This window comes from Mus caroli, chromosome 18 (assembly GCF_900094665.2).
Source record: "Mus caroli chromosome 18, CAROLI_EIJ_v1.1, whole genome shotgun sequence".
NCBI lineage: Eukaryota > Metazoa > Chordata > Mammalia > Rodentia > Muridae > Mus > Mus caroli.
Window position 1 is genome coordinate 73,682,998 of NC_034587.1, and position 24,607 is coordinate 73,707,604.

The window sequence follows — 24,607 nt, forward strand, 5'->3', positions numbered from 1 at the left end:
TTTTTACACTAAACTTAGTGATAGCAGTTACCATGAAAGACGTTCTCTTTCAAATAATAATTTTTTGAAAAGTATTTTCTTATCTGCAAAGAAAAAAATCTTAAAAGAGTTTTTTTTTTTTTTTAAGATTTAATGAGAAAGTAAGATTTAAAAGTTCCATTTCCTGAAGGTCCTAACACAGACACCTGTGCCCTTAGGGCTGGGGAGGCTGCTGAGCAGTGAGTGGGTCCCACCAGTGGACCTCACACAGGATACATGTGCTGTCTGGCTCTATAGGTGGTGATCCTGTGCCCCTTCACTGGCATTCAGCAGACTTTCCCCTGCAGCAACTGGCTGGATGAGAAGAAGGCAGACGGGCTGATTGAGAGGCAGCTCTATGAGATGGTGTCTCTGAGGAAGAAGCGGCTGAAAAGTAAGTTTGAGGGACCCAGAATCTGGGGTCCTCCCAGATAGAAGCTCAGTTCTGCAAGGTCCAGGCCATTCACTCTTGCAGAGAGCAGAGTCCCTAAACTGAAGGAGCTGCTGTGATGGACATGGGGTTAAACTGAGCGATTCACTCAATGAGCCCCAATATACTAGCTGTAGGATGGTGGAGTCAGCTCTTGTCTACTGCTAAAACGCAGTCCATCTTTAGCCACGATGCAAGACACTAATGGGCCTTTCTCTTAATAGGGGATCTTAGGCTTTATATATTCTGCGCTTGTTTAATGGGTTCTAAGAGCAGACACAATTGTGAATAAACTCCAATCCTGATCTTTTCATCCCTCCATCTTTCTCCCCCACCCCTGCTCCCCAACTTTTGGAGTTTACGATGCACTGTGACCTGTCTTGTAGAATATCCTTGGTCCCTTTGGGTTTGGACAACTGATCTGAAGAAAGCCGGCACCAACTCGCCCATCTTCATCCAGATTTACGGGAAGAAGGGAAGGACAGATGAGATTCTTCTGAATCCCAACAACAAGTGGTTCAAGCCAGGCATCATTGAGAAGTTCAGGGTAGGAAGGAGATGGGATGGCCGGGAGGGAGATGGGAAAGAGATGAGGGAGCACCGGACATTGCAGTTCTCTATGCTGGACCAAGTTTAAAGGCAAAAGGTGCATTGGAGCCTTTGGGCTCCCATGGCAGCAGCAAATTTGATGATTAATAGGCAGTTTATGGAAAGAGATTTAGCTTATGTTTGATCTTCCACCCGAAATAGTCCAGGATGAAGTTTAGGGTACAGAGCCAGCGTGGAGTGCTTGGAGCATTCGGGAGCAAGGTGAACAGGGGAATTGTGGGGATCAGAGGCCCAGAGCACAGTTAGATTGTTCAACCTGGCTGCATTCGAGTGCAAGGACCAAATTTAAGGGAAAGCATGAATTTGGGAGCTTTTGAAAGAAAATCCAACTTTGAAGTTTGCAGTATGTACACAGAGTGAGTCTCTGCCCTCAGAGGCGGCACTCCACCTTTGAGGGGAAGAACCTCTAATTTGCTGCTGTCCTTTCCGAACACCCCACTGATACCTCAATTCCACCACCAAGCTCATTGCTCTCTATGCATTTGTCTTCTCTGCCAGACTTGAGCCCCTGGGGATAGGGCAGGGCTGCTGTACTGATCCTTTTGTCTGTCTCGGTGCCCAGCAGACTCCTGGGGCTGTGGCCCTGTGCTAATTTGCAGGGCTGCCATGTGGATTCTGTTCCTGAAGATCTCTTGGCTGAATCCCACTGTGGGTCAGTTATTTTTGTTCAGTTTCACCAGCCCAGGCTGAACATGTCTTTCGCAGAGCCGTCTCAGTCCCATGAGCTACTGGTTACCAGGGACATGAGAGAATGGAATGTTTGAGTGTGGCTAGAAGCAAACCCATCCTTACTGGGAAAAAGCAGCCCAAGGGAGCACCCACCTGCCTGTGGTCAGCTGTGAGGACAGATGTATTCCTATGACTTCGTCCACACAGACCTTTTTATTTCTCCTTGTAGATGGAGCTCCCAGATCTCGGCAGGTTCTATAAGATTCGGGCGTGGCATGATAGGCAGAACCCTGGCTCTGGGTGGCATTTAGAAAAGGTAAGATGTGCCTTGAAGGGTGGAAAGGAGCCAGGCCTATCACATTTCATGGTCATATCATATACATATGCCTCTATTTGTGAGGATGGAGGTGGGAAGGGTAGACATGGGCCATATATTTTGATGAGCACAGATAGGGAGAGTCCTTTCAAAGTAGACAGAAAATGCTCTGGTGTCCACTGGTTTTGCAAGGTGAATGTTGGCTTCTTGGAGACCAGGGAAAGAAACAACAGTCTGATCACCTGGCTTCTGCAAGAGCCAGAAGATCTCTTCCTTAAGATGAGATAGCAGGCAGACCTGGCATGGGGCTGTACACCTTTGATCCCAGCACTGAGAAGCAGAGGCAGGCTGATCTCTGAGTTTGAGACTAGTCTGGTCTACAAAGTGAGTTCCAGGACTATGCAAAGAAACCCTGTCTTGAAAAAAAATAAAGTAAGATAAAATAAAAAGGAAAACACACATACGTGTATATGCACACACACACATGTGTGCACGCACCCCCCCCCACACACACACATAAACACTTGTGCACACACACATGCGCACACAGACACACACACACACACTGGTTAGGACAACAGAATGAGAACCACAGGCTATGGTGAGATATCCCGTGGTCCCACCTGCTTATCCCAAAACTACCCCATTGTAGATGACTCTGATGAATACCATCAATAAGGATAAATATAACTTCAATTGCAATCGCTGGCTGGATGCCAATGAAGATGACAATGAGATCGTGAGGGAGATGACCGCAGAAGGCCCAACTGTGCGGAGGATCATGGGAAGTAAGTATTGAGCCGTCAGCTGCCGTGGGGAGGCAGTGGGACTTTACTTGCTGAGCCAGTGAGGGCCTGGCAGTCTCCTCTGCTGTGCATCATCCGCCCTCTCTGAACACTGCAGCAGACCAACTAATTGAGTTCCAGCCTCAAGACTGGCTGGAAGAATCCATTCCAGGGCATGGTGCTAGAACACTCTTGTGATGGGTATGGTATGGGAGCGGGGAGGAGGAAATGTACAGATCTTCAAGCTGGTCACATGGGGACATGAGGGATGCACAGGGAACAACAGAACATGCCAAGACTAAAGGAAATAACTTTACCTTTCACATTTTGAAACTTGGTGAGTTTTCTCCACACAGTAAAGCTGGATCTGGTGTTTGTTTGTTTGTTTGTTTGTTTGTTTATTCATTCAATGACACACTAAGCTGGTACCCAGTGAATCCTTTATCTCTGTTTGAGACCAGTAGGGGAAGGATTAAGCTTTTAACCTGGAGTCCAGCATTCACTTTCAAAGGACCGAAGAGAGGCCACTTTGCCTCTGGGTTACGGCAGCAGCATAATGGCAGATGTAGAGTGTGCCCTGTCCCGTTCGCTGGGAAACACTACTTTACAAGTGATCACAACATTCTCATGAGGTCAGAAATGAGCTTNATAGCCATTGCTGCACTGCAGCAGACATTACCAATCATTCTCATGAGGTCAGAAATGAGCTTCATAGCCATTGCTGCACTGCAGCAGACATTACCAATCGATCAGGGCTGGTATGGAGGAAAATGAACCTAGTTGTTATCCTTGTGGCTCTTTTTAATTTTTCAATAGGACTATTTCAAAAGTGATATTGAAAAAAAATCATAAAAAGTGAAGCGTACACAGAAAATTACAGCCAGGTGTGCTTCCTGGAGCTGTCCTAAATATTTCAATAACTTGACTTACAAGTGATCATGTAACACTTTTGGACACTCTGTAGTTAGCTGTACGCTTAGTAGAAGCTTTGAATATGTTTGTTGAAATAACTTGATTAGAGTTAAATATTCATATATTACATATATACATTTACATGTAGCAAACATCTAGAGATGAAGTCATCCCATCTATGATAATAAGAAGACAATACTTGCAATTAGTACTGTGCCTTATCACATAGAGGACTGTTGAACCACACCTTGCTGGGCTCCATGATAGCATTTCCAATCCAATGGGTCTGCAGTAGGACCCTAGAACACACTTATCCAGCAAATTTGGGGAATATCAGCACTGCCCCCAAGGAAGCAACCGAGACCATGACTAAGGATGTCCCACTTTCTGCCGCTTTACAGCTTCCAGAATTTTCTTGATGCTTCTGTTCTTGTCTTGTCCATCAAGCATTTTGGTGAAAGCTTTTTACTTGGTTTTATTTGAAGCCAACTGTAGCTTCTCATTTTAGTGAGGTTACCCCAAAGGAAACATCTGCTAGTTTTATCTAGAATGTTCAGCACATTCCCTGCTCTTTGCTGTGGCTGAACTTTCTCTCTTCGTTTCTGTCCTCGTAAACCACGGGGGCACAGGGCAGGGCACATTCTCCTCACTTGCCTTTGTACCTACAGACCCTTGTTGTAGGTTTTGGGTCCCACATCCCTCACCAAGACTGTTGACACCAACTTTTGATGTTCCACGGTCCTGGGATAGTACAATGGCTTACTGGAGTAGTTGTACGAAAAGGCTGTACTATATGGATTAGGTAGATGATACAACAGGAAGTTGTTTCCAAGTAGTTCCGGAAGCTACAGTCCATGATCAAGACGTTTGGAAGGTTTATCTCTCGGCATCTTTCTCATCCCCCCAGAAGCAGTTGTACTTGTATTCTCAGATGGTCCTCTGGGTGCCTGCTCACCCATGTTCTAGTTCCTCCCTCTTACAAGGATGTCAGCATAATGGATCAGTTCCTATCCATATAGTCTCATTTTACTTTAATTATCTCTTAAAGATGCTGTCTTCAAATGGTCTTAGAGGTCTTGAGGCTTAGAATCTCAGCAAGTGAGTTAGATATGGGGATTTCAATGGAGTCCATAATAGGCAATATCTCGTAGAGCATGGCCAAGGGTCAATTTACATCAAATTTCCCATAGGGTTAAATTTCCCGTTAAAATGTCGGTTCTGGGGCCAAACCCAGTTATGCTGATTGGACTCCCGGGCTGATGCACCAGTTAGTTAGGAAAGAGAATCCTAACGGGGTATGATTGTGACCAGTTGGTCTCTGGGCATGCTTTTTGGAATTTGTCTTAATTGATATGGGAACACTCACTGGCTGGGCCTTAAACCGTGCAAAGATAAGTTACAAGCAAAAAGGACACACTTACCTTCTCACTGCTCTTGATGGCAGATGTGAACGTGGCCAGTTGCTTGAGTTCCTGCCTTGACTTGCCTGAAATCGTGGACCGTAACCTGGAATCATAAGCCAGATACACTCTTTCTTCCCAAAGCTGGTTTTAATCAGGGAACTGGTCACAGCAACAGAAATGGAACCAGGGCCCAGATCAGCCCTTGTCTTCCTCATGCCACGATTCACTTCATCCTACCCTCGAATCCCCTGACCCCTTCATCTCCACATCCCTTCTAGTGTGCCAGGATATTTCCATTCTCAGTGTGAGGGCTTGGGTTTGACACACAAACCCACATATGATTTTCCATGCAGAGAATAAGGCTCTAAAATCAGGCTGAGCCAGAGCAGACTAGAGGACACACGATCGCATTCAAGAAATCACCTGAAGGTGGAACTGGTGGGGCTTGGTTGTAACTGCTATGGAGACCCAGCTATTGTAAGCTTCCTACCAAGGCAGCTAGTGTCCCGAGTTACAAAGTCCATCCAAGCCAGGACCAGCAAGGGCTCTGACACTAGAGACCACAGACTCATAGCAGCTGTACACAGAATATAGGCTTTCCCTGGCTGTAATTTAACTGTTCTGTTAAATAGGGATTTCCTTTTTAAAATTTATTTTTTATTCACTTTACATCCCAATCACGTCCCCCATTCCCCTAATTCCCACTCACAAACTCCTCCACCCATTACCGGCTTCTTGTCTTCCCAGAGAAGGGGAAGCCCACCCTGGAACATCCAGTTGAAGTAGGCCTAAGCACACCCTCTCTTACCAAGGCCCAACTAGGTAGTCTAGTTAAGGGAGGGGGATCCAATGGCAGGGAGCTAAGTCAGAGACAGCCTCCACTCCAATTGTTAGGGTACCCACATGAAGACCAAGCTGCCCATCTGCTACAAACATGTAGGGGGCCTACATCCAGCTACTGCATGCTCTTTGGTTGGTGGTTCAGTCTCTGGGAGCCCCCATGGGTCCAGGTTAGTTGGCTCTATAGGTCTTCTTGTTGTGTCCTTGATCCCTCTGGCTTAATCAATTCTATGCCTGACTCTTCCTCAGGACTCCCTAAGCTCTGTCTGATGTTTGGCCATGGCGCTCTGCATGTTTTCATATGCATCTGAACGAAGCCTCTCAGGAGACAGTTATGCTATGCTCCTGTCTGTAAGCACAGCAGAGTATCAATAGTGTTAGGGATCAGGGTATCTTACATGGGATATATTTCAAGTTGGGCCAGTCATTGGTTGGCTGTTCCCTCAATCTCTGCTCCATCTTTATCCCTGCACATCTTGTAGGCAGGACAAATTCTGGGTCGAAGGTTTTGTAGGTAGGTTGATAGCCCCCTCCCTCCACTGGAAGTCCCACCTGGCTACAGGAGGTGACCATGTTAGTCTCCATGTCCCCTGGTGGTAGGAGTCTCAGCAAGGTTCATCTCCAGAGACTCCCCAGAACTTCCCTCATCCCAGGTCTCCAGCTACTCCCAGAGAACCATTTCAATGAGAAAATTTTAGTGGAATGTCTATCTGTCTGTCTTGGCTATAAAGAATCTTTGATACCTTCTTTCAGTCTTTGGAGGTGTTCTTTTTTTTTTTTTTTTTGCCTCTACTAACTCAAGTTCCTTGAACTCACTCTTTCTGGCTCATGAAAATTTTTTCTTGTGCTTAGAACATGTTTCTGTCTTCTCTCAGATCTCCAGCGGTGATCTGCATTATTCCTTGTACCACTAAACAGAGCCAAAGGCAAAGTCACACTCTGCTGGTCGGTAACAGATAACATGCACGGTGTCCCAGAGAGCCTTTAATGGAGAGCCTTGCAGTCATGTCCGATGAGTAAAGACCAATTTAAAATCAATTCTTAGAGTCTGAAGTTGTATACTCCCAGTTTGCTTACAAAACCACTATCAGCCAAACAAGCAATTAATGTCATGTCTGGTTGTTCAGAGGCTTTTTGGAGTGATTGTACTGATTAGAGATGGGGACAAAGCGTGTACCAACTCACAATTTATTTCCACCTTGCCCTTCCCTCAGGAGGTCCGTTCTATGGCAAAACCAATGAGATCCACTTTCCCCATTGTGATTATATGCTACTGACGAGTGGGCAGGAGCCCATTGGATATGAGTGTTGGATATTGTTGCTGCTCGTTAATCAGACTGAGCCATAATTTTTAAATTAAAGCCCAAGAGGTTCTGGTACTTGCCCATCTGTTTAAAGTCTCTCACTGCTGATGACTAACAATGCAATTACTTTCAATTGTCCACAGATGTCTTGCCAGGCAGTTTGGGACCTCAGTGACTGGTGGGCTCAGAGGGATGCTTAGAGAGTAAGGACTTGTCAGGACCTCCAGTGGGACAGACCTTAAAGCCCTGGGATAAAGGGGATAGGATCCCCCGGACAGGGATGTCTGTTTGCTATCATTTGGCTTTTGGGAACTTACTTGCAAGACAACTGAGAAAGCAAGACCTACCAGCGAATCAGACTGGAACAAGGCTTTGGTTTGCTACTTCGATTTTTCCCTGGTTCCTCGTGTTGGCGCACACCAGCCAATGCTGCCCATTTCTCTTCTTATCATGACCTGTCACCGAAAGCCCCCAGTTTCAGACAGTTCTGTCCGTGGGTGTTCCTTGGTATGTAGGAAGCAGATCGTCACGGCAGGGAGCATGTGACAAACCAAAGCTGCTTACCTCACGGCAGCCAGGAAACGGGAAGAGAGGTAGAGAAGGAGAAGAAAGGGTGGCCAGGTAGACAATATATCTGTCGGGGCATGCCTCCTAAGACCTACTTTCTCCAGTAGGCCCCACCTCCCAGGAGCAGCCTAAGGTAGGAATCCATGAATGGATGAATCATTAGGTCAGAGTCCATGTGATCCTGTCCCTCCCAAAGTCCCACCTCTGAATGGGACTGGGGACTGAGCTTTCAACCCATGCGATCTGCAGGGGACACACAACGCTACTTATGTAAAGCCGTGTAGCATTGAAAGTTCCTCGGGGAAGGCACGGATGGCTTAATTTTGAGAAATGTGTTTCTGTGGGGGGTGGGTGAAGGTTATGAGGCAAGAGATGGTTTCCTGAGCTTTGACTCACCCCGTTCGTGTCTGCCTGTACCCGTTCTGTTCACGGCAGGCCTCCATGCTCAAAGCTTTGCCTTCTAACAAATGTCTTGGCACAGATGCCATATCTTCCTGTACCCACATGATTCATGGTCAGATTGATTTTTCAGACATCTCTATATGGAAATGAGTACATTATTAAAATAGATTCTGTGCACTAAATTTCCCAGCAACTTGTCTCATTTCTGATAAATTTCATCATGGCTATAGATGGAGTTTCAGTGAATAATGTCTCTCTTTAAAAAAGAAACAACAACAGCTTTATTGATATAAATTCATGTGTCATTCACTTCACCCACTAAAAGTTCATAAGCTAATGTCTTTTGATCTGTATTTGACAGATCTATATATCCATTACCACCATCAAATTCCGTGTCTAAAAAAACCCCCATGTCTGTTTTTCTCGCCTTTACTCTTGCCGGTGACAGCCACTAAGCTGGTGTCTATCTCAGCCGCTTTGTCTCTTTCAGACATTTCAGATACATGGAGTCACACAACGTTGCCTTTCATTAACATGTGCACAAGATTCCCCAACACCATGAGATGTACTAGTGCTTTATAAATCTATCTATCTATCTATCTATCTATCTATCTATCTATCTATCTATCTATCTATCTATCTATCTATCTATCTATCTATCTATCTATCTCTATCCTCTATCTATCTATCTATCTATCTATCTATCTATCTATCTATCTATCTATCTATCTATCTATCATCTAATCTATCTATCTATCTAACTTAGTGTGTGTGCACATATCATGGTTCATGTATGGCTGTTAAAAGATAATTCTTGAGAGTTGATTCTATCCTCCTTCTTTGTCTGAGCCATTTACCAGCACTGTGTATAAGCCTCTCTGCCTGCTAAGCTATCTTTCTAGCCTGTAATTTCTTTTTAATTAACGGATGATGCTCCATTGTATGGATGTAACCTGCTCAACTGTTGAGCGTTTAGGTTGTTTCTGCTTCTTGGTGACCATTAGCACTGCCACTCTGACATTCACGCACATGTGTTCATATGCATACACTTTCCCTGTCTGAGTAACTCACCCCCATAACTTTGTAAGCAACCACTGAGCTATTTTTCAAAAGGTGGACACATTTTCACCAGTATCATGGGAGTTCCCTGTTTGTCTACATCTTGCAACACTTGCTGCCTTTCTCCTTGAAGTTTATATTGCAACATTACATGAATTTGAGAAAAAGCTTATCAAGTTCTACAAAGAAGTCAGCTGCAATTCTAAGAGGGATTGCATCAAAGTAGTTCTGTCTGGAGACTAATGCTGTATTAACGATGTTAGCCCACACAGTCCATGGACACCGACATTCCCATGTCAATTTATTGAATCTTTAATCTCAATGATATTTTTGTAATTTTCAAAGTATAAAATTTTCACCTGTTTGGGCAAGTTCATTTCCAAATATTTTATTCTACTAGTATGCCATATTATATTAATTGGTTTTTAGAAGTTAAACCAAATTGTATTCCTAGGGTAAGTCCTATCTTGTCATAGTGTCTCATTCTTGTGTGTGTGTGTGTGTGTATAAACTCCAATTAGGCATTTTATTTCATTTAGCTTCTCATTGTATCAAACATTTTTGAGTTATACATTGACTTTTATTGAAAATAATTTTATACAATAGATTCTGATCATAGTTTTCCCTCTCTTAACTCTTCCCAAATCCTCCCCACTTCTTCCCCATACAATTCTTTCTTTTTCTCTCTCTTTAGAAAAATAAACAAGCATATAAAACAAACTAGAATTAAAAAAGAAAAACACAAGAAACAGAGAGAGAGAGAACCAAAACTCATAAAACATAAACTTGCAAACTACTATAGAAAGCAAAAGGCCAGTAAGGTTAAAAGAAAAAAAAAAAGCACCAAAACAAAGCAATATGGGACAACAACAACAAAATCTCTAAAATCACCCCTGAGTAGCTTCGTGGTGGCTATCTATTGCTGGGCATGGGGCCTACCGATAACTGCAGTTTATATATCCAGTGAGACCCCATTGGAGAAAATGGATATTTCCTTTGCATGCTTTTGTCAGTTGGTGAAGCTTCTTGGTATATCTACATGGGAGCTCTTGCTCACTTCTCCCTCTCAGCACTGGGATTCCATCTGTCTTTAAACGATGTTGGTCCTGTGCATCCTGCTGCTTGCTCTTAAGTTTATCTGTGCGTGAGTCCTGTTATATCTGGAAGACTGGTTCCTTGGTGTCATCCATCCCTCTGGCTCTTACACTTGTTCTGCCTCCTCTTCTGCATAGTGATGAAAACATTGCATTTAGGGCTGAGTGTTCCCAAGTCTCTCACTCTCTGCACATTGTCTATTTATTGGCCTTGCTGTAAGTTCCCATCTATGGAAAGAGAAAACCTCTCTGGTGACAGCTCAGTAAGACACTGATCTATGGAGACAGCAAAATATCACCAGGAGTCGTTTCATTGTTGTGTTCATTTAGCAGAACAATAATGTTTGTTTTCCCTTAGGTCCATGACTTCTCTAGTCTCAGATTCTTGGCCGCCTGAGTAGTTTCAGGCAAGCATTCCTTCTCATGGAAGAAGCCTTAAATCTTATAAGACAGTGGTTGGTTGCTCCTGCATCATTTGTGCCACTATTTCATCGTAGTATCCTCCAGCCAGGCCACCATTGCAGATCACAAACTATTGCATCATAGTATCCTCCAGACAGGCCACCATTGCAGACTGCAAGGCTGAGTTAGTGTTTACCTTTCTCCTCTGGTAGCGTGCAGAGTGCCCTCCAGTACCGTGAACATTGGTCCATAGAGGTGAAGGCTTAGTGAGGTTCTAGTGCGACTTCTTCTTGTTCAATGAGATATGTAAGTGTTGACTTTAGCACTAGGGGCCTTGTCATCAATTTGTGTAGCAAAACCAATAACCTTGGAATAAACTGAATTGTTTGGGGATTCTCATGGGGCTCCCGTTGCCAACAATTCAGTTATATGGAACTCATTTCTAGCACTGGGGTGTTCACTTGTCTAGCTGGGGCTTTGTCTCCTCTGTTATTTAGTGACTCTATTTACATTTCATATCTCTATATATGACGTTTCTATAGTAGTAGTTTCCCACGTTACCACTCAGATGGTGTTAGCTGTCCTCATAGTCCTTCCTTTACCTCCATCTTCCCTCCTCCTCTCTATTCAGTGATCCATTCCAGTCCCTCCCCTGTGTCTCCATAACTATGTTTTCTATTTCTCCTTCCTTGAGAGATCCCTCCTCCCCCAACCCCCTTGCTCTATACCAAAACTCTGTGGTTATACTGACATGCTTATCAAAGGCTCAAAATCTGACATCCACATACAAGAGAATCCATACTAGGTTTATCTTTTGGGGTTTGGGTTACCTCAGGGACTTTTTCCTAGTTCCATCCATTTACCTGCAAATTTCATTATTTCATTTTAAAACAAATAAACAATGTTCCACTGTGTCATGCGCCACCCTTTCTTTCTTTATTCATCTGTTAAAATCTAGGCTGTTTTTGATTCCTGACTATTATAAATAGAGCAACTACGGACATAAATGAGCGAGTGTCTCTGCAGCAGGATATAGAGTCCTTTGTGTCTATGCCCAAGAGTTATATAACTGAATCTTGAGGTAGATCCATTCCCAGCTTCCTCAGAAACCACCACACTAATTCATAGTGTATAATTCTTTATCTATGATGCAATATTTGGTTTACAGCTATTGTGTTGAGGATTTTTGCATTTATGTTCATAGAAGATATTAGTCTATAGACTTGTTTTCCCATAGATTCCATTATAAGCTTTGGTACCGAGAATGTGTGAGCTTCATAATGAGTCCCTTAAGATGATCATTAACCTTTCATATGGACTTGAGTGGAATGAGTCACCTAGAAAACTGAGATAACTTAACCTCTGAGTGCATCTTTTAAGTCATTTCAGAGAGGACTAGATAAAGAAAGACCCACCCTGATTGAGAAGGTTCCATTTTATGGGCTGAGGGTTAAATTGTAAGAAAGGGGAAAGGAACAAATGTAAATATTAGTGTGTTGCTGCTGTCGGTCCCTCACAGTCCTTCTGCCACCACCGAGAGCCACTTCCTGTGGTAACATCCCTGCTGTGATGGGCTATAGCTCCTAAACTGTGAGCCAGCACAAGCCTCTTTGTCATTTGCCTTTTGCATTTGGCCACAGCAAGGAGAAAAATAACAAATGGAGAAGATGGGTACCTGGGAGCAAGGCTGCTTCTGTGTGGTGAGAAACTGAGCACGCAGTTGTCACACCATTGGAACTGGTTTGGGGAAGGACGATGGCCAAGGTTGGAGGTGAAGGCTAGGGAAGGCCCAGAATCCCGTAAGCTGTTCTAGCGGGAGTGCAGAAGACCAGGGTGCCAACAGAAATATTGACAGACAAAAGCTACACTTAGAGCCTCAGAAGGAAGTGGTGATCTTATCAAGAACTGGGCCAGAGGCCATGGGATTTACATTCTGTCAGAGAAACTGGCTACGTTCTACCCATGTCATGGAAACTCAAATGGGGCTGAGTTGGAAAGCTGTGGAGTATTTAACTTGATGCTAAGAAACTGCAGGTTCTGGCGTGGTTTGTTGTGCATTGCATTTAGTAAGGTCTCCAGTGAGGATTCAAAGCAGAAGGTGGGCTAGACAGAAGTAAAAAACAAACAAANAAACAAACAAAGGAAAGTTTGGAAAGAAGTCAGTTAAAGTCACAGACAAGGTGGGTGTAGACAAAGTGGCTGTAATCATTAAAGGATGTTAATGATGTTAAAGCAAATCAGGGACTTGGCACCAGGACAAAAGGAAAGATGTCTCAGGTGCAAGGTCCTACCCAGGAAACTGTAAGGTTGTGGTACCTTTTGTTTTTTAGTTTTGTTTTGTTATTTTTGTTTTTTTTTAAAAGATTTATTTTATTATTATATATAAGTACACTGTAGCTGTCTTCAGACACACCAGAAGAGGGCATCAGATCTTATTAAAGATGGTTGTGAGCCACCATGAAGTTGCTGGGATTTGAACTCATGACCTTTGGAAGAGCAGTCAGTGCTCTTATCCACTGAGTCATCTCTCCAGCCCCTGTGGTACCTTTTGAATCTTGACTGAATACATTTGGTGTTATGAGACTGGCGTAGGCCTTTTGGTCAGGGGTAGAACATTATAGATTACAGTGATGTGTTTAAATGTCAAGTTGACAAAGGGTGGGTTTATGGTGGCTAATTTCTTTACCAAATGATTGGATTTAGAATCACCTAGGACATACACACACACACACACACACACACACACACATACACACACACACATACACACACACACACACACCTTCCTGGGTATGTCTTGAAGTTATTTTAGAAGAGATGAGCTAAGGGAGAGAGACCTATCCAGAGTAAGAAAGACCCAACTAGAATGTGTGTGGAACCATCTCCCATCTCATGCACTGAGGGGTAGATGGAGCTCACGAGGGGGAGGGAGGAAGGAAGGGAATTGAACGTGGGCAGCCTTATCTCCCTACTTTGTGCCCCATCCAGCTGTGAGCAAGCAGCTTCATGCATAGCTGTGAGGAATTCTTACTGCATGCCTTGCTGCCAGGATGCTCTTAGTCACTTTAATCCCTGAAACAAAATAAGCGTCCTCTCTCTTAAATCGCTTCTCGTCAGGTACTTGGTCCAACTAGAAGAAAGGTAAATCGATAGGCTCACTCGTCCTGTTACACAGTCTTCAAAGAAAATTATATTGTTTTCCCCTATTGCTTTAAATGTAGAGTAGATATCCACAGCAAGACATCTGGGCGTGAGCTTTTCCTTGTGGGTAGTTTTAAAACCTATTCAGTTTTTCACTTTCTGAATCTGGTTTTTTTTTTTTTTTTTAATCTCAAATCAGTTTTAGCTATCATTCTTTACTCTCAACCCATCTATGTTGAAGGATCTAAAGTGTATCTCTCGGGGATAAGATATTTAGATCCATGTCCGTTTTGACAGTCTCTCTACAAAAGTTCCCTTTGATGTTCAACAGATGACAGTTTTCAACTGTATCATCTTTCTTGTCCTTTCTGCCCCTTACCTAGACTAGTGGGAATGCAGGGGTCTCCGCTTCTCCACATTGATGGGAATTTGTTCAGCCTAAGCCCTTCCAGGATCCTTTTGCCCTCATCTCACTTCTTACTCACATCTCACTTCATCTCACTGTAAATTCTCAAGCTCTTTGCAACCTCAAGGTATTTGTGAATCTTCTTTAATGCCTTCAAGCTCTCTTTAGAATCCCTCATTATGTCAACAACACATCTTGCATTGGCTGGTTGTGTGCAGTAGCATCAAGGGTCTACCGTACTCTGCTTTCTGATTGAAACGCTAAGTCCATTTATGAGTGACATATCACATTTAACGTAATTATCAATACAGTAGTATTTACATGTGTCATAAGTCTTCCTTAAAAAAAAAAAACTTTTTACTGGGGGCTAGAGAGATGGTGAAGTGGTTAAGAGCACTGGCTGCTCTTCCAGAGGTCCTGGGTTCAATTCCTAGCAACCACATGGTGGCTTACAACCATCTGTAATGGGATCTGATGCCCTCTTCTGGTGTGTTTGAAGAGATCAACAGTGTACTCACATACATGAAATAAATAAATGAAAAAAAAAAAACCTTTTTATTGTTTTTTGTGAGATTCCCGTCATGCACCCAGATCCTACTAATCTCCCATCCCTCTGTATCGGCTCTCCTCCTCCTCTTCCCTTCCCTTCCAAATAAAACAAAACAACAGCCAAATCAAAAACATCTGGCTGTGGAAGCTTCAGTTTGTTACAATGTGTCCCACAGTCAACCCTTTTGTTCACACATCTTTACTTGCAAGTGTTCACTGCAATGAGTCATGGTCTGGTTCAAGGCCTCTGGCTTCTGCTACACTATCAATATTGGAACCTCACTGGGGCTCCTCTCAGATGTTGTTGCTCTGTCTCATGGAGACCCTGAGGTGTTGGATCTGTAGGACCAGCCCTTTCATGTGCTCCAGCGGTTCATAGATAGGGTAGATGTTGGGGTGGGCAAGCTCAAAGCCCTGGATCTGAGCCTGGGTGATAGCTGAGTTGGTCAGCCTGCTGGCTCTCCCACATCTGTGCTGCTAGGACGAGCTCTCATGCTTTGCCCAGGCAAGGGGCAGGGCTGGCTCTCCTGCCTGTAGCAATCACCAAGGGACTGGACTGGCTTTCTAGAACCACCCAGCAGGGTGTGGGGACAGCTCTTCCAAACCCATGCCAGCAGGGTCTGCTCTCCCAAGATACCTGTTGGGTTGGGGCCAGCTCCCTGCCTCAGTCAGCAGCAAGAGGCAGGGACATCTTTCTTGCCACTGCTCAGTGCTGCTCAGACAAGACATGGGGCCAGCTCTACTGGGTTCATTCACTGCATATTATTTCAGTTACTTTCTAAGTAGTCTCCCCCAAATTACAACCCACAGTTTAACTTAGAACAATTTAGCTCAAAGTAATGTCGACTTAGTTTTAATAGTACATAAAATCTCACTCCTCTGCATGCTCCTTCATACGACTGGTGTCATTTAAATTGTATCTTTGTCTAGGATATGTGATACCCTATTTGCATTTTTACATATTACAGATTTATCAGTACAGTTTTATAATTAATTCTTCTCTGATGTTGTGTTTTATATAAAATCTGAGAAGATAGGTGTTTAAAAAAAACACATATACAATTCACTTTATCTTTTTTGATGACCCGTAGTTCTCCAAGTGAATTCAAGTTACCTTCTACTGTCTAACGTGAAGATTTTCCATTAATATTTGTTACAGAGAAGGTCTTTTAGTGATAAAAGATTCTTGAAGTACTCGCTTATTTTGGAATACTTTCGTTTATCATTCATCCTGAAGGATGGCTTTAGTGGATATAGAATTCCTGGATAATGGTCCTTTTCTTTCAGCTTATTGAATATATATAGCGTTCAACTGCTTTCTGGTCTCCATAGTTTTGGATGAAAAGTTGTCTGTTAATCTTTATTGTGTATCCCTTGTGCCCAGTTTCCTGTTGCTCCCTCTGAAGGCTCCTCCTTGTCTTCGGCTCTTAGACGGTTTATTATGATGTGTTTAGAAGTAGATCTCTTTGGAGTTTTCCTACTCAGAGCTCATTTTCTATAAAATGTCAAACACGCAGATGGATATTTTTAACTCAAATCCGGAGAGTTTGGGACCCATTTTATCTTCAAATATTCTTTCAGTCTCTGACTACATTTTCATCACCATGGCCCTTGCCTTCTGCAGGGCTGGAAGTGGAATGTGCTTCTCTGTGATGACTTAGGTCATTTTTACCAGACCTGGCCCTCCAGATATATTTAACTTTCTTCCTGACTTCTGCTTTTTAAATATCTAACTGATATCTCAATCATACGGTGACCAAAACAGAACCCTAATCCCCACTCTCAGCCTTATCCTGACCCCAGCTCTTCTATTCCTTATCAGCACCTCTCTCCAAATAAAACCTGATGTCTCTCTTTCTCTTGATTATCTATGTGGTCCACCAGCAAGAATTGCCTCTAAATTACTTCACCAATCTGTCGCCTTCTCTCCATTTCCACTGAACCCCAGTTTTAGGAGCCACTCTTTTCTTTCCATCAGAATCCACAGAAGGTGTTCATGAATAAGTCAGTCTTGTTCAAGGGTCTTACCTCTGGAAGTCTACAGTGGACCTCAGGCATTTGAATTCCTGCAAACATTTCCCATTGGATTTTTTGATGAGCGATGGGAATGAAGAACCTCCAGCCTGTCAATGCCAAGGCTTGGCGTGAGTCAGCTCCCAAGTGGCTCACATCAGTGGAGTTTGGGACTTGGGTTAAGGGATGAAGTCATCCCAATAAAGAAGTAGATGTGGGAGCTTAGGCATGAGAATGTGATAGTCAGCCAATGGTGTCCCCCTCTCTCTCTGCCAGTGGCTCGGTATCGTGTGACTGTATGCACAGGGGAACTTGAAGGTGCAGGAACTGATGCCAATGTCTACCTCTGCCTTTTTGGTGATGTGGGGGACACAGGGGAGCGGCTGCTTTACAACTGCAGGAACAACACGGACCTGTTTGAGAAAGGCAATGTAAGTATTGAGGTTGTGCACCCCTCCCCCAGCCCACCTCTGCTTTCTCCTCTCTTCCCTGCTCTCCTGAAGCAGAGTTGATGGCAGGTGCTGGGACCTCAGCAGTGAGGTAACATCTGTCCAGATGAGGGGGAGTGGGGCTTAGGGAGTCATTTGGCTCACTATCATTTGCTGACATCCATGGCAGCTACAGGGCTGACTTCGCTGGTGGAGACTTAGAGGTGAAAGGGGTTTGTAGACATCTTTGCTCTTCCTTCTTTTACCCCTTTCTTGGTGATGGCGAGGTGAGCCTTGGGGTGCAAGTGGAGGACTGTCTGAGCCAACCCAAGGGTCAGCACTTGAAAGCTGTGTTGGTAAAACTTGTCTGAGCTGGAGGTTGTAGGTAGGCTTAGGTCTATCTGTGATTATTAAGTGTATTTTATATTTCTGTTCTCCGTGGTGGTGTGTGTTCATGTTCACCTGTGCAAGAACTGTAGCACATCCTTTCAGCTCTGCCTTCTGATTTCTGCAGTGTGTCCCCACTTGGTGTTGGGTCTCAGGGGAGCCACCATCTATCTACATGACCTTGCTGTCTTTTCTTTCCCTAAGGCTGACGAGTTTACCATTGAATCTGTCACTATGAGGAAGGTGAGGAGGGTGAGGGTCAGACATGACGGCAAAGGCTCTGGCAGTGGCTGGTACCTGGACAGGGTGCTGGTGAGAGAAGAGGGACAACCCGAGAGTGACAACGTGGAGTTCCCCTGCCTCAGGTACATATGACCTTTATTTTCCTTTCTTCCAGCTTGGACTAGAGAAAGACTCATCTCCCTTAGGAGGAACAGCAAGGAAAATAGTGGCTTACGGTAGTAGTTGGTACAAGAAAGACGTGGCCTTGCAGGAGGTGTGTAGATCTGAGTCTTACATTTTTACCCTACCCCTGGTGGACAGAGGTGCTCTACTGCACACCTAGGGCCAACATGATGGCGTTTCTCATGAAACAAACAAACAAACAAACAAAACCAGACTGTGATGGTTTGTGTATGCTTGGCCCAGGGAGTGGCACTATTAGGAGGTATGGCCTTGTTGGAGTAGGTGTGAACTGGTTGGAGTAGGTGTGTCAACTGTGGGTATGGGCTTTAAGACCCTCATCCTAGCTGCCTGGAAGCCAGCCTTCTCCTAGCAGCCTTCAGATGAAGATGTAGAACTCTCAGCTCTGCCTGCACCATGCCTGCCTGGATGCTGCCATGCTCCTGCCTTGATGATAAGGGACTGAACCTCTGAACCTGTAAGCCAGCCTTAATGAAATGTTGTCCTTATAAGAGTTGCCTTGGTCATAGTGTCTGTGCACAGCAGTAAAACCCTAACTAAGACAAAGACATTTCCTGAATTTAAGTGTGTTTGTGCTGTTAGAGAGCTAGTTAGATATAGAATGAGATATAGATACAAGTCTGTTTTTATTTGAATGGTCTGATCCGATCTCTTGCCTGATTACATCATTTCAAGTACCTGACTTTGGTTTTCCTTCCCTCAACCTAAGAGAGAGGAAACGTCTCTGCAGTGGTTTGTTTGTTTGTTTGTTTGTTTTGTTTTGTTTGTTTGTTGTTTTGTTTTTGTTTTTTGTTTTTTGTTTTTTGTTTTTTTGCATTCCATGCACAGCCAGCAGCTCCTGCTGATCTCTAAAGTTGTCAAAAGAGACATTTTAGGACAAGGGCAGGCATCAGTGTCTTGTGAAAACCCAGTGTTCCTCATTGACCTGTGTTAATTCCTGGGAGCAGCACACTGATTAACCTGGGGCCTGAAACCACACACTGATCCATTCTTCACCTGCTGCATGCGTGTGTGTGTGTGTGTGTGTGTGTGTGTGTGTGCTGTGTGTGTGTGTATGTGGTGTGTGTGCTATGTGTGTGTGTGTATGTGGTGTGTGTGCTGTGTGTGTGTGTGTATGTGGTGTGTGTGCTGTGTGTGTGCTGTGTGTGTGTGGATGTGGTGTGTGTGCTGTGTGTGTGTGCTGTGTATGTGATGTGTGTGTGGGGTGTGTGTGTGTGTGTGTGTGTGTGGTGTGTGCATACTCTTGTGAGTCCAGGAGACAGTCATGAAGCTACCAGCATGCTACCATCCATTTAGCAACACCTCATGGCAGAACTAGGTTGAATTGTTTGAGCTGAATGGAAATAGCTTTTTTAAAACTATGTCTATTAATACCTCAGAAGTATTTAGGTAACAACAAAAGGACGTGTCGTGGTTTCCTGTTACCAATGGGGAGGGACTGGGGCTAGGTGAATGGAGGGGACAATGAACAACAGGTGGGATCTTCTGATGGTTCATGACCTATCTGCTTCTGTCCATGGCAATGTCCCTGCTACCCTTCCTGCAGGCTCTGTGACTATGGGAGCTGTCAGTGACCTTGGCAAGACAGAGAAGGGAAAGCACCAATGGAGGGACTGTATCTAGCATTTTGTGGTCCCCAAATCCTGTGCCACCAATGCTGAGAATGCCACTATGAATCTTTGTGCCTCGGCATCTCTGCTTCATCTCTCCAGTGTTCTGAATCACAGCCCCAAAGCCTACATAAGTGGATGGCATTTTAGTGTTAGCTAATACAAGCTGACAGCAAGGTCCCCAGGGAGTGGGAGCCCTTGGGCTCTGGGTATCTGATAAATATAAAGAGATGAAGAGCGCATGTGTCACTGGCCCTTCAGGAGTCCTGAGCTGTGTGCAGGGAGGAAGGAGAGCCTTGGCTTCCCTTGTAGGCTCCTGTGCCAGTTTGACTGCATTAATGGTGAGCTCAGTCATGGATCATTAAAGAAAATAAATTAAAATGTTGCCGTTGGTGAAATTTAACCCAGAGAGAGCCTGGTTCTCCTCCCAGTATCTGCCGTTGTGTGAGTTTGCATCTGTGCCTGCTTGAATACTGAAGCCTTGTAAACGTGTCTGTCCCTCGCTCTAAGTCTGCATGTCCTTAGCAAAGGGCTTTGCTCTCTCTTCTATTTAACAGCACAGAAAGCATCAGCTGAGTAAGGAATGAGGGGACACAGAGTTTTACAAGGGCTTAAGTCACTGACCCCGGCCGACCCAGATAACAAGCAGACATTACCAAGCTGTATGTCCAAATGGGGGTTCCAGCATTTACAGTGGATATTAACTTTATAAGGCTACTTTCAGCCTATCTTTTGCTTTCAGCAAATAATTACCATAACATCATACATATAAACACACACACATTACTCTTGGGCCAGCAGCATGGAAGTTGATAACTTAAGATTACAACTATGCATAGCTTAGATTGGAAGAGTTAGTGGGAAATCAATAGCAAGAAAGATTGTTGTTACACTGTTTCTTAAAGGTAAGTTAAGCAAGTGGGCATAGTAGGGCAGCAGTTTTGTACACAGAAGGACAGCAGTCTTATACACATTAGGGCAGTACATAGTAGGATAGTAGGTCTTCACTGACCTCAGGATATGTATTATTAGCCCAGACTGTGAGGGCCAGCCAAAGTTCCAGTCTCTTAGAATGCAAGAAATGTTTTTATTGTAATGAATATTTCAACATCATAGGCTTGGAGAGCCCTCCCCACTCCAGAGTGTGAATGGAAGGGCTTTGAAGACAAGCACGAGGCATAAAGTCGGGAGATGTTCTGCCAAGAAAAAATAGGCTTGGTCTTTGCAATTCTCTTAAAGTTTTTCCTGTCATTGTTTCTTTTTGCCTAAGAAGTTTATATGTGAGACTGGTGTCTAAGTCAATAAAATAGTTTTACAAAGGCAAGATTATGAATAATAAATCATAAAGAAATCTGTTGTAAGACAACCCTTTGGTATATGTACAATTTTAACCATTCATTAGAGACAAAGTCAGTTTTTAATTATTTTTAAATTAATTGTCTAATTTATAATGAGGTGGATATGTTTGCTGATTTTTATGGGAAAAGTTGAACATTGTCTGAATATTTGATCCTACAGCATTCATAGTACCTTCGATATTTTAAGAATTGATGGATATCTTGATTTTCTAGCTGTCAATGTTGATATGCCTGCTTTGCACAGATACATCTTGCAAAATGGCAAAAGGATGCTTAGGATTATTTCAGAAGTTGTTGGAAATTCTGTTTGAACCCAAGCCAACATTCAGTTGATAATCTTTAAGTCGAACTCAAGCCAGAAACTCAAACAACAATTATAAAAATTAAATATTCCAATGCAACAACATTCAAACATATTATAATTTGTCATTTTAGTGAGAAGCGATACTAGAAAAATATTAAAGGCTTTTGTGTTGAAGGATGAAACCGTTATGTTTCCATAAGAGCAGGAAAAACTTGTATGTACAATAAACATGCTGTAAATCGTAACATACAATGCTCTCAAATCGGGGCCCTCGAGCTTCAGGTTGCACTGGTGTTGTTCCATGGGGTGCCATGTGCAGGAACATGTACAGATGCATGCTGTAGACTCAGAGCCCTCTGGCTGTAGTGAAGCCACCCGACACAGCACAGGCCAGCACTGCCATCTTGGATTTATTACCCCGTTTTTCTTTAACTAAGTTGGGTCGTTGTGCATCAGAACCGCTTTGCTGCGGCCTGAGTTTCACAACTCCCACACTCAGTTGCACGGTTCCCTGTGGGTTCCACAGCTTAAGAAGCCAGACATAGAGAACAGTGACCAGCACTGGGTAACAAACCAGCCTATCTGTGGGTTGTAGATAAGACATGATTGTCTCTTGGGCTTGGCCTTGGTGTTCTAAGGGAACGGTATCTTGCAGGTAGATATTCCCCATTCCTTCCCTCTGGGGGGCGCCAATAGAGGACTGGAACCACTGCTCACTATGACGTGTTGATAAGGCATAGCTACCAGCTGAGACATGAAGACCTCAGACCTACCTTTGCTGAAGTCACACCTCACCTATTTTTGAAGACTCCAGTTCAACCTCCTCACCACAAGTCCTCCTCTCTCTAATCCTTACAGCACACATTCGGTTCAACTCTGCCCTCAGTGCCTCGTTTGGCCTATCCTTTCTTCTTGGTCATACTCTAGGATATCAGCAGCCTGAGCTATGTTATCCTAATGGTGTCTATTTCTGCTTTCTCCCATAGCGAACCCTTGTCACAGTGCCACATATACAGTCCACCTGGAGATGTATTTGACAACATCAGTAGCCTTTTATCATGAGCCTGTGGCCCGTTCTTGCCCATTCCTCATTGGCCAGCAACTCGTCTCTCACTTGCTGCATTCTGTCTATGTGGGCCTTTCACCAGCCCCTAGACTTTCATCCCAGGATATGTTTTTCTGTTGAGATGTCCTCTCTCCTTTCTCTCTCTCTCTCCCTCCCTCCCTCCCCCCCTCCAACATCTTGTCATCTTTCCAGTCTCAATCGGCACTTAGCCTTCTCCAAAAAAATCTTCCTCTCCTGGTTTGGGTTAAAATACTTTTCTAGGAGATATCAGAGTCCCAATTTCTTCTGCTGAAATCAGAGATCCAGACCTCCCTGGCGACCCTGCATGAGGGATATGACAGTCGGAGTGCCCACCTGTTCCACTCAAAAAATCTAAACACCCATCTCCTTTCTTTCAAGGTGGCTGGACAAAGACAAAGATGATGGACAGCTGGTCCGAGAGTTGCTGCCCAGTGACAGCAATGCCACGCTCAAGAGTGAGTTGTCCTGATGGCCAGGTGGTGGGTGTTCACTGGCATGACAGTTGCCTTTCCCTAGCTGAACAGGACCTCGATCTTTAGACACATCTTCACTTTTTAGTTCGTGAAAGCAGCACAGGGTGGTGGAGAAAAAAGGCATTGGTGGTCTGGAAACTTCTCGAAAGCCTGTACTTAAACACACAGTCCAAGTGTGGCATGGTGTTAGGCCCTGAATGCATATGGGTCGTCAGAGTAATAAGAACAATAACACCAGCCAATGACACCATGTACAGAGAGCCCTGCTTTGGGGCATAGATGCATTTCGAAGGGACTGTTGAATGAGGCCTTTCAAATGCTGGGGATTGTTCTGGAGCCCTGAAGGTCTCCTTACTAGTGATATGTGTTCAAATGCCATGTTTTGATCGTGAGCCTTAGATAAAATTTAAAAGAAACACACCCCCAGAATCCCAACAATGCAGCTCTGCATGTTTCCAGGCTGTAGCTCATCTGAGCCCTGCAACAAACCTCAAGAGGAGGCATTACATGGTATCCTATTAGGGGAGGGAGTAGCTTTAACTGCCTAGCAAGGTTTAACTCCTGGATGACATCATTGTCACCATCTGGTGTCAAACACCTGACCTTTGCAGCTTTGCATTCCTTGCTTGCAAGGCTTGGCTGAGAGTACTTACAGTAACACCATAGACTGTGTACCCAACGTGATAAATACTGGAGAGCTCTGTTGCCTTTGGTGATCAGAAGCTGCATCAGGGGGTTTCCGGAGATGCTTGGAATCTCTGATAATGTTTGTGCTCTTGTCTAAAATTTACTTTCCTACTCTCAGTAAATTCATCCCTCATAGGACAGGAAGAGGAGGGGCCCTGGTTTTATAGATGAGGGGGTTCCAGCAGAGATGGAGGGAACCTCTACTCCCAGCAACAAGACCCAGGTTCCAGACTCCAGGGTCCTGACTCATAGCCTGGGTGTTCCCTGGCTGAAGATTGCCCCCTCTTTTCCAACAGTCCTTGTACAGCCTGCACTAACTTCCCCTTCTCTCTCTACGTTGGCCTGTTCAGATTTCCGTTATCACATCAGCGTGAAGACTGGGGATGTCTCTGGGGCCAGCACAGATTCTCGGGTGTACATCAAGCTCTATGGAGAGAAGTCTGACACCATCAAGCAGGTTCTTCTTGTCTCCGACAACAACCTCAAAGACTACTTTGAACGTGGCCGGGTAGATGAGTTTACTCTGGAGACGCTGAACATTGGAACCGTAAGTGTCCATCCTAGAATCAGGTTCCTACATTGACCCATGTGTGTTCACACACACACTCACACCTGCACATGATGAGCCCATTTTAAGGACAAGAACCATACACTGATGGATTGTTATGAGGTTTTTCATTTCCCCCATGGCCAGAGCAGCTGCAGATATGTGAGCAGTAGTTGTGCTTCTAGAACCTCTTTGGGATTGTAATGCACATTTTTAGTATCTTTACCCACCCCACCCCCCACAACATTTTTACCTCTTTGCCAGGATTAGTGTATATGGAGCATGGATACTACAGGAGGAGGCACTGGATTCAGGGAGGGAAAGGAGAGAAGAAAGGACTAAAAGAAGGAATACAAATATTTCTTAGCTCCAGATTTGAGTGTG

At 44.2% G+C, this 24,607-nt stretch overlaps 1 protein-coding gene across 1 annotated transcript in view; it reads left to right on the forward strand.

Annotated features, from left to right (window-relative positions):
• The first annotated feature begins 282 nt into the window (after positions 1–282).
• Loxhd1 (lipoxygenase homology domains 1) overlaps positions 283–24,607 on the forward strand; it is a 101,273-nt gene continuing 76,948 nt past the window's right edge. The window contains exons 1-8 of the mRNA XM_021150699.1: positions 283–412; positions 835–995; positions 1,956–2,042; positions 2,695–2,830; positions 17,196–17,350; positions 17,939–18,099; positions 22,895–22,971; positions 24,027–24,223. Of these exons, the coding sequence (XP_021006358.1) occupies positions 382–412; positions 835–995; positions 1,956–2,042; positions 2,695–2,830; positions 17,196–17,350; positions 17,939–18,099; positions 22,895–22,971; positions 24,027–24,223 (1,005 nt within the window). The 5' untranslated portion in view covers positions 283–381. The remainder of the gene's footprint in view (positions 413–834; positions 996–1,955; positions 2,043–2,694; positions 2,831–17,195; positions 17,351–17,938; positions 18,100–22,894; positions 22,972–24,026; positions 24,224–24,607) is intronic.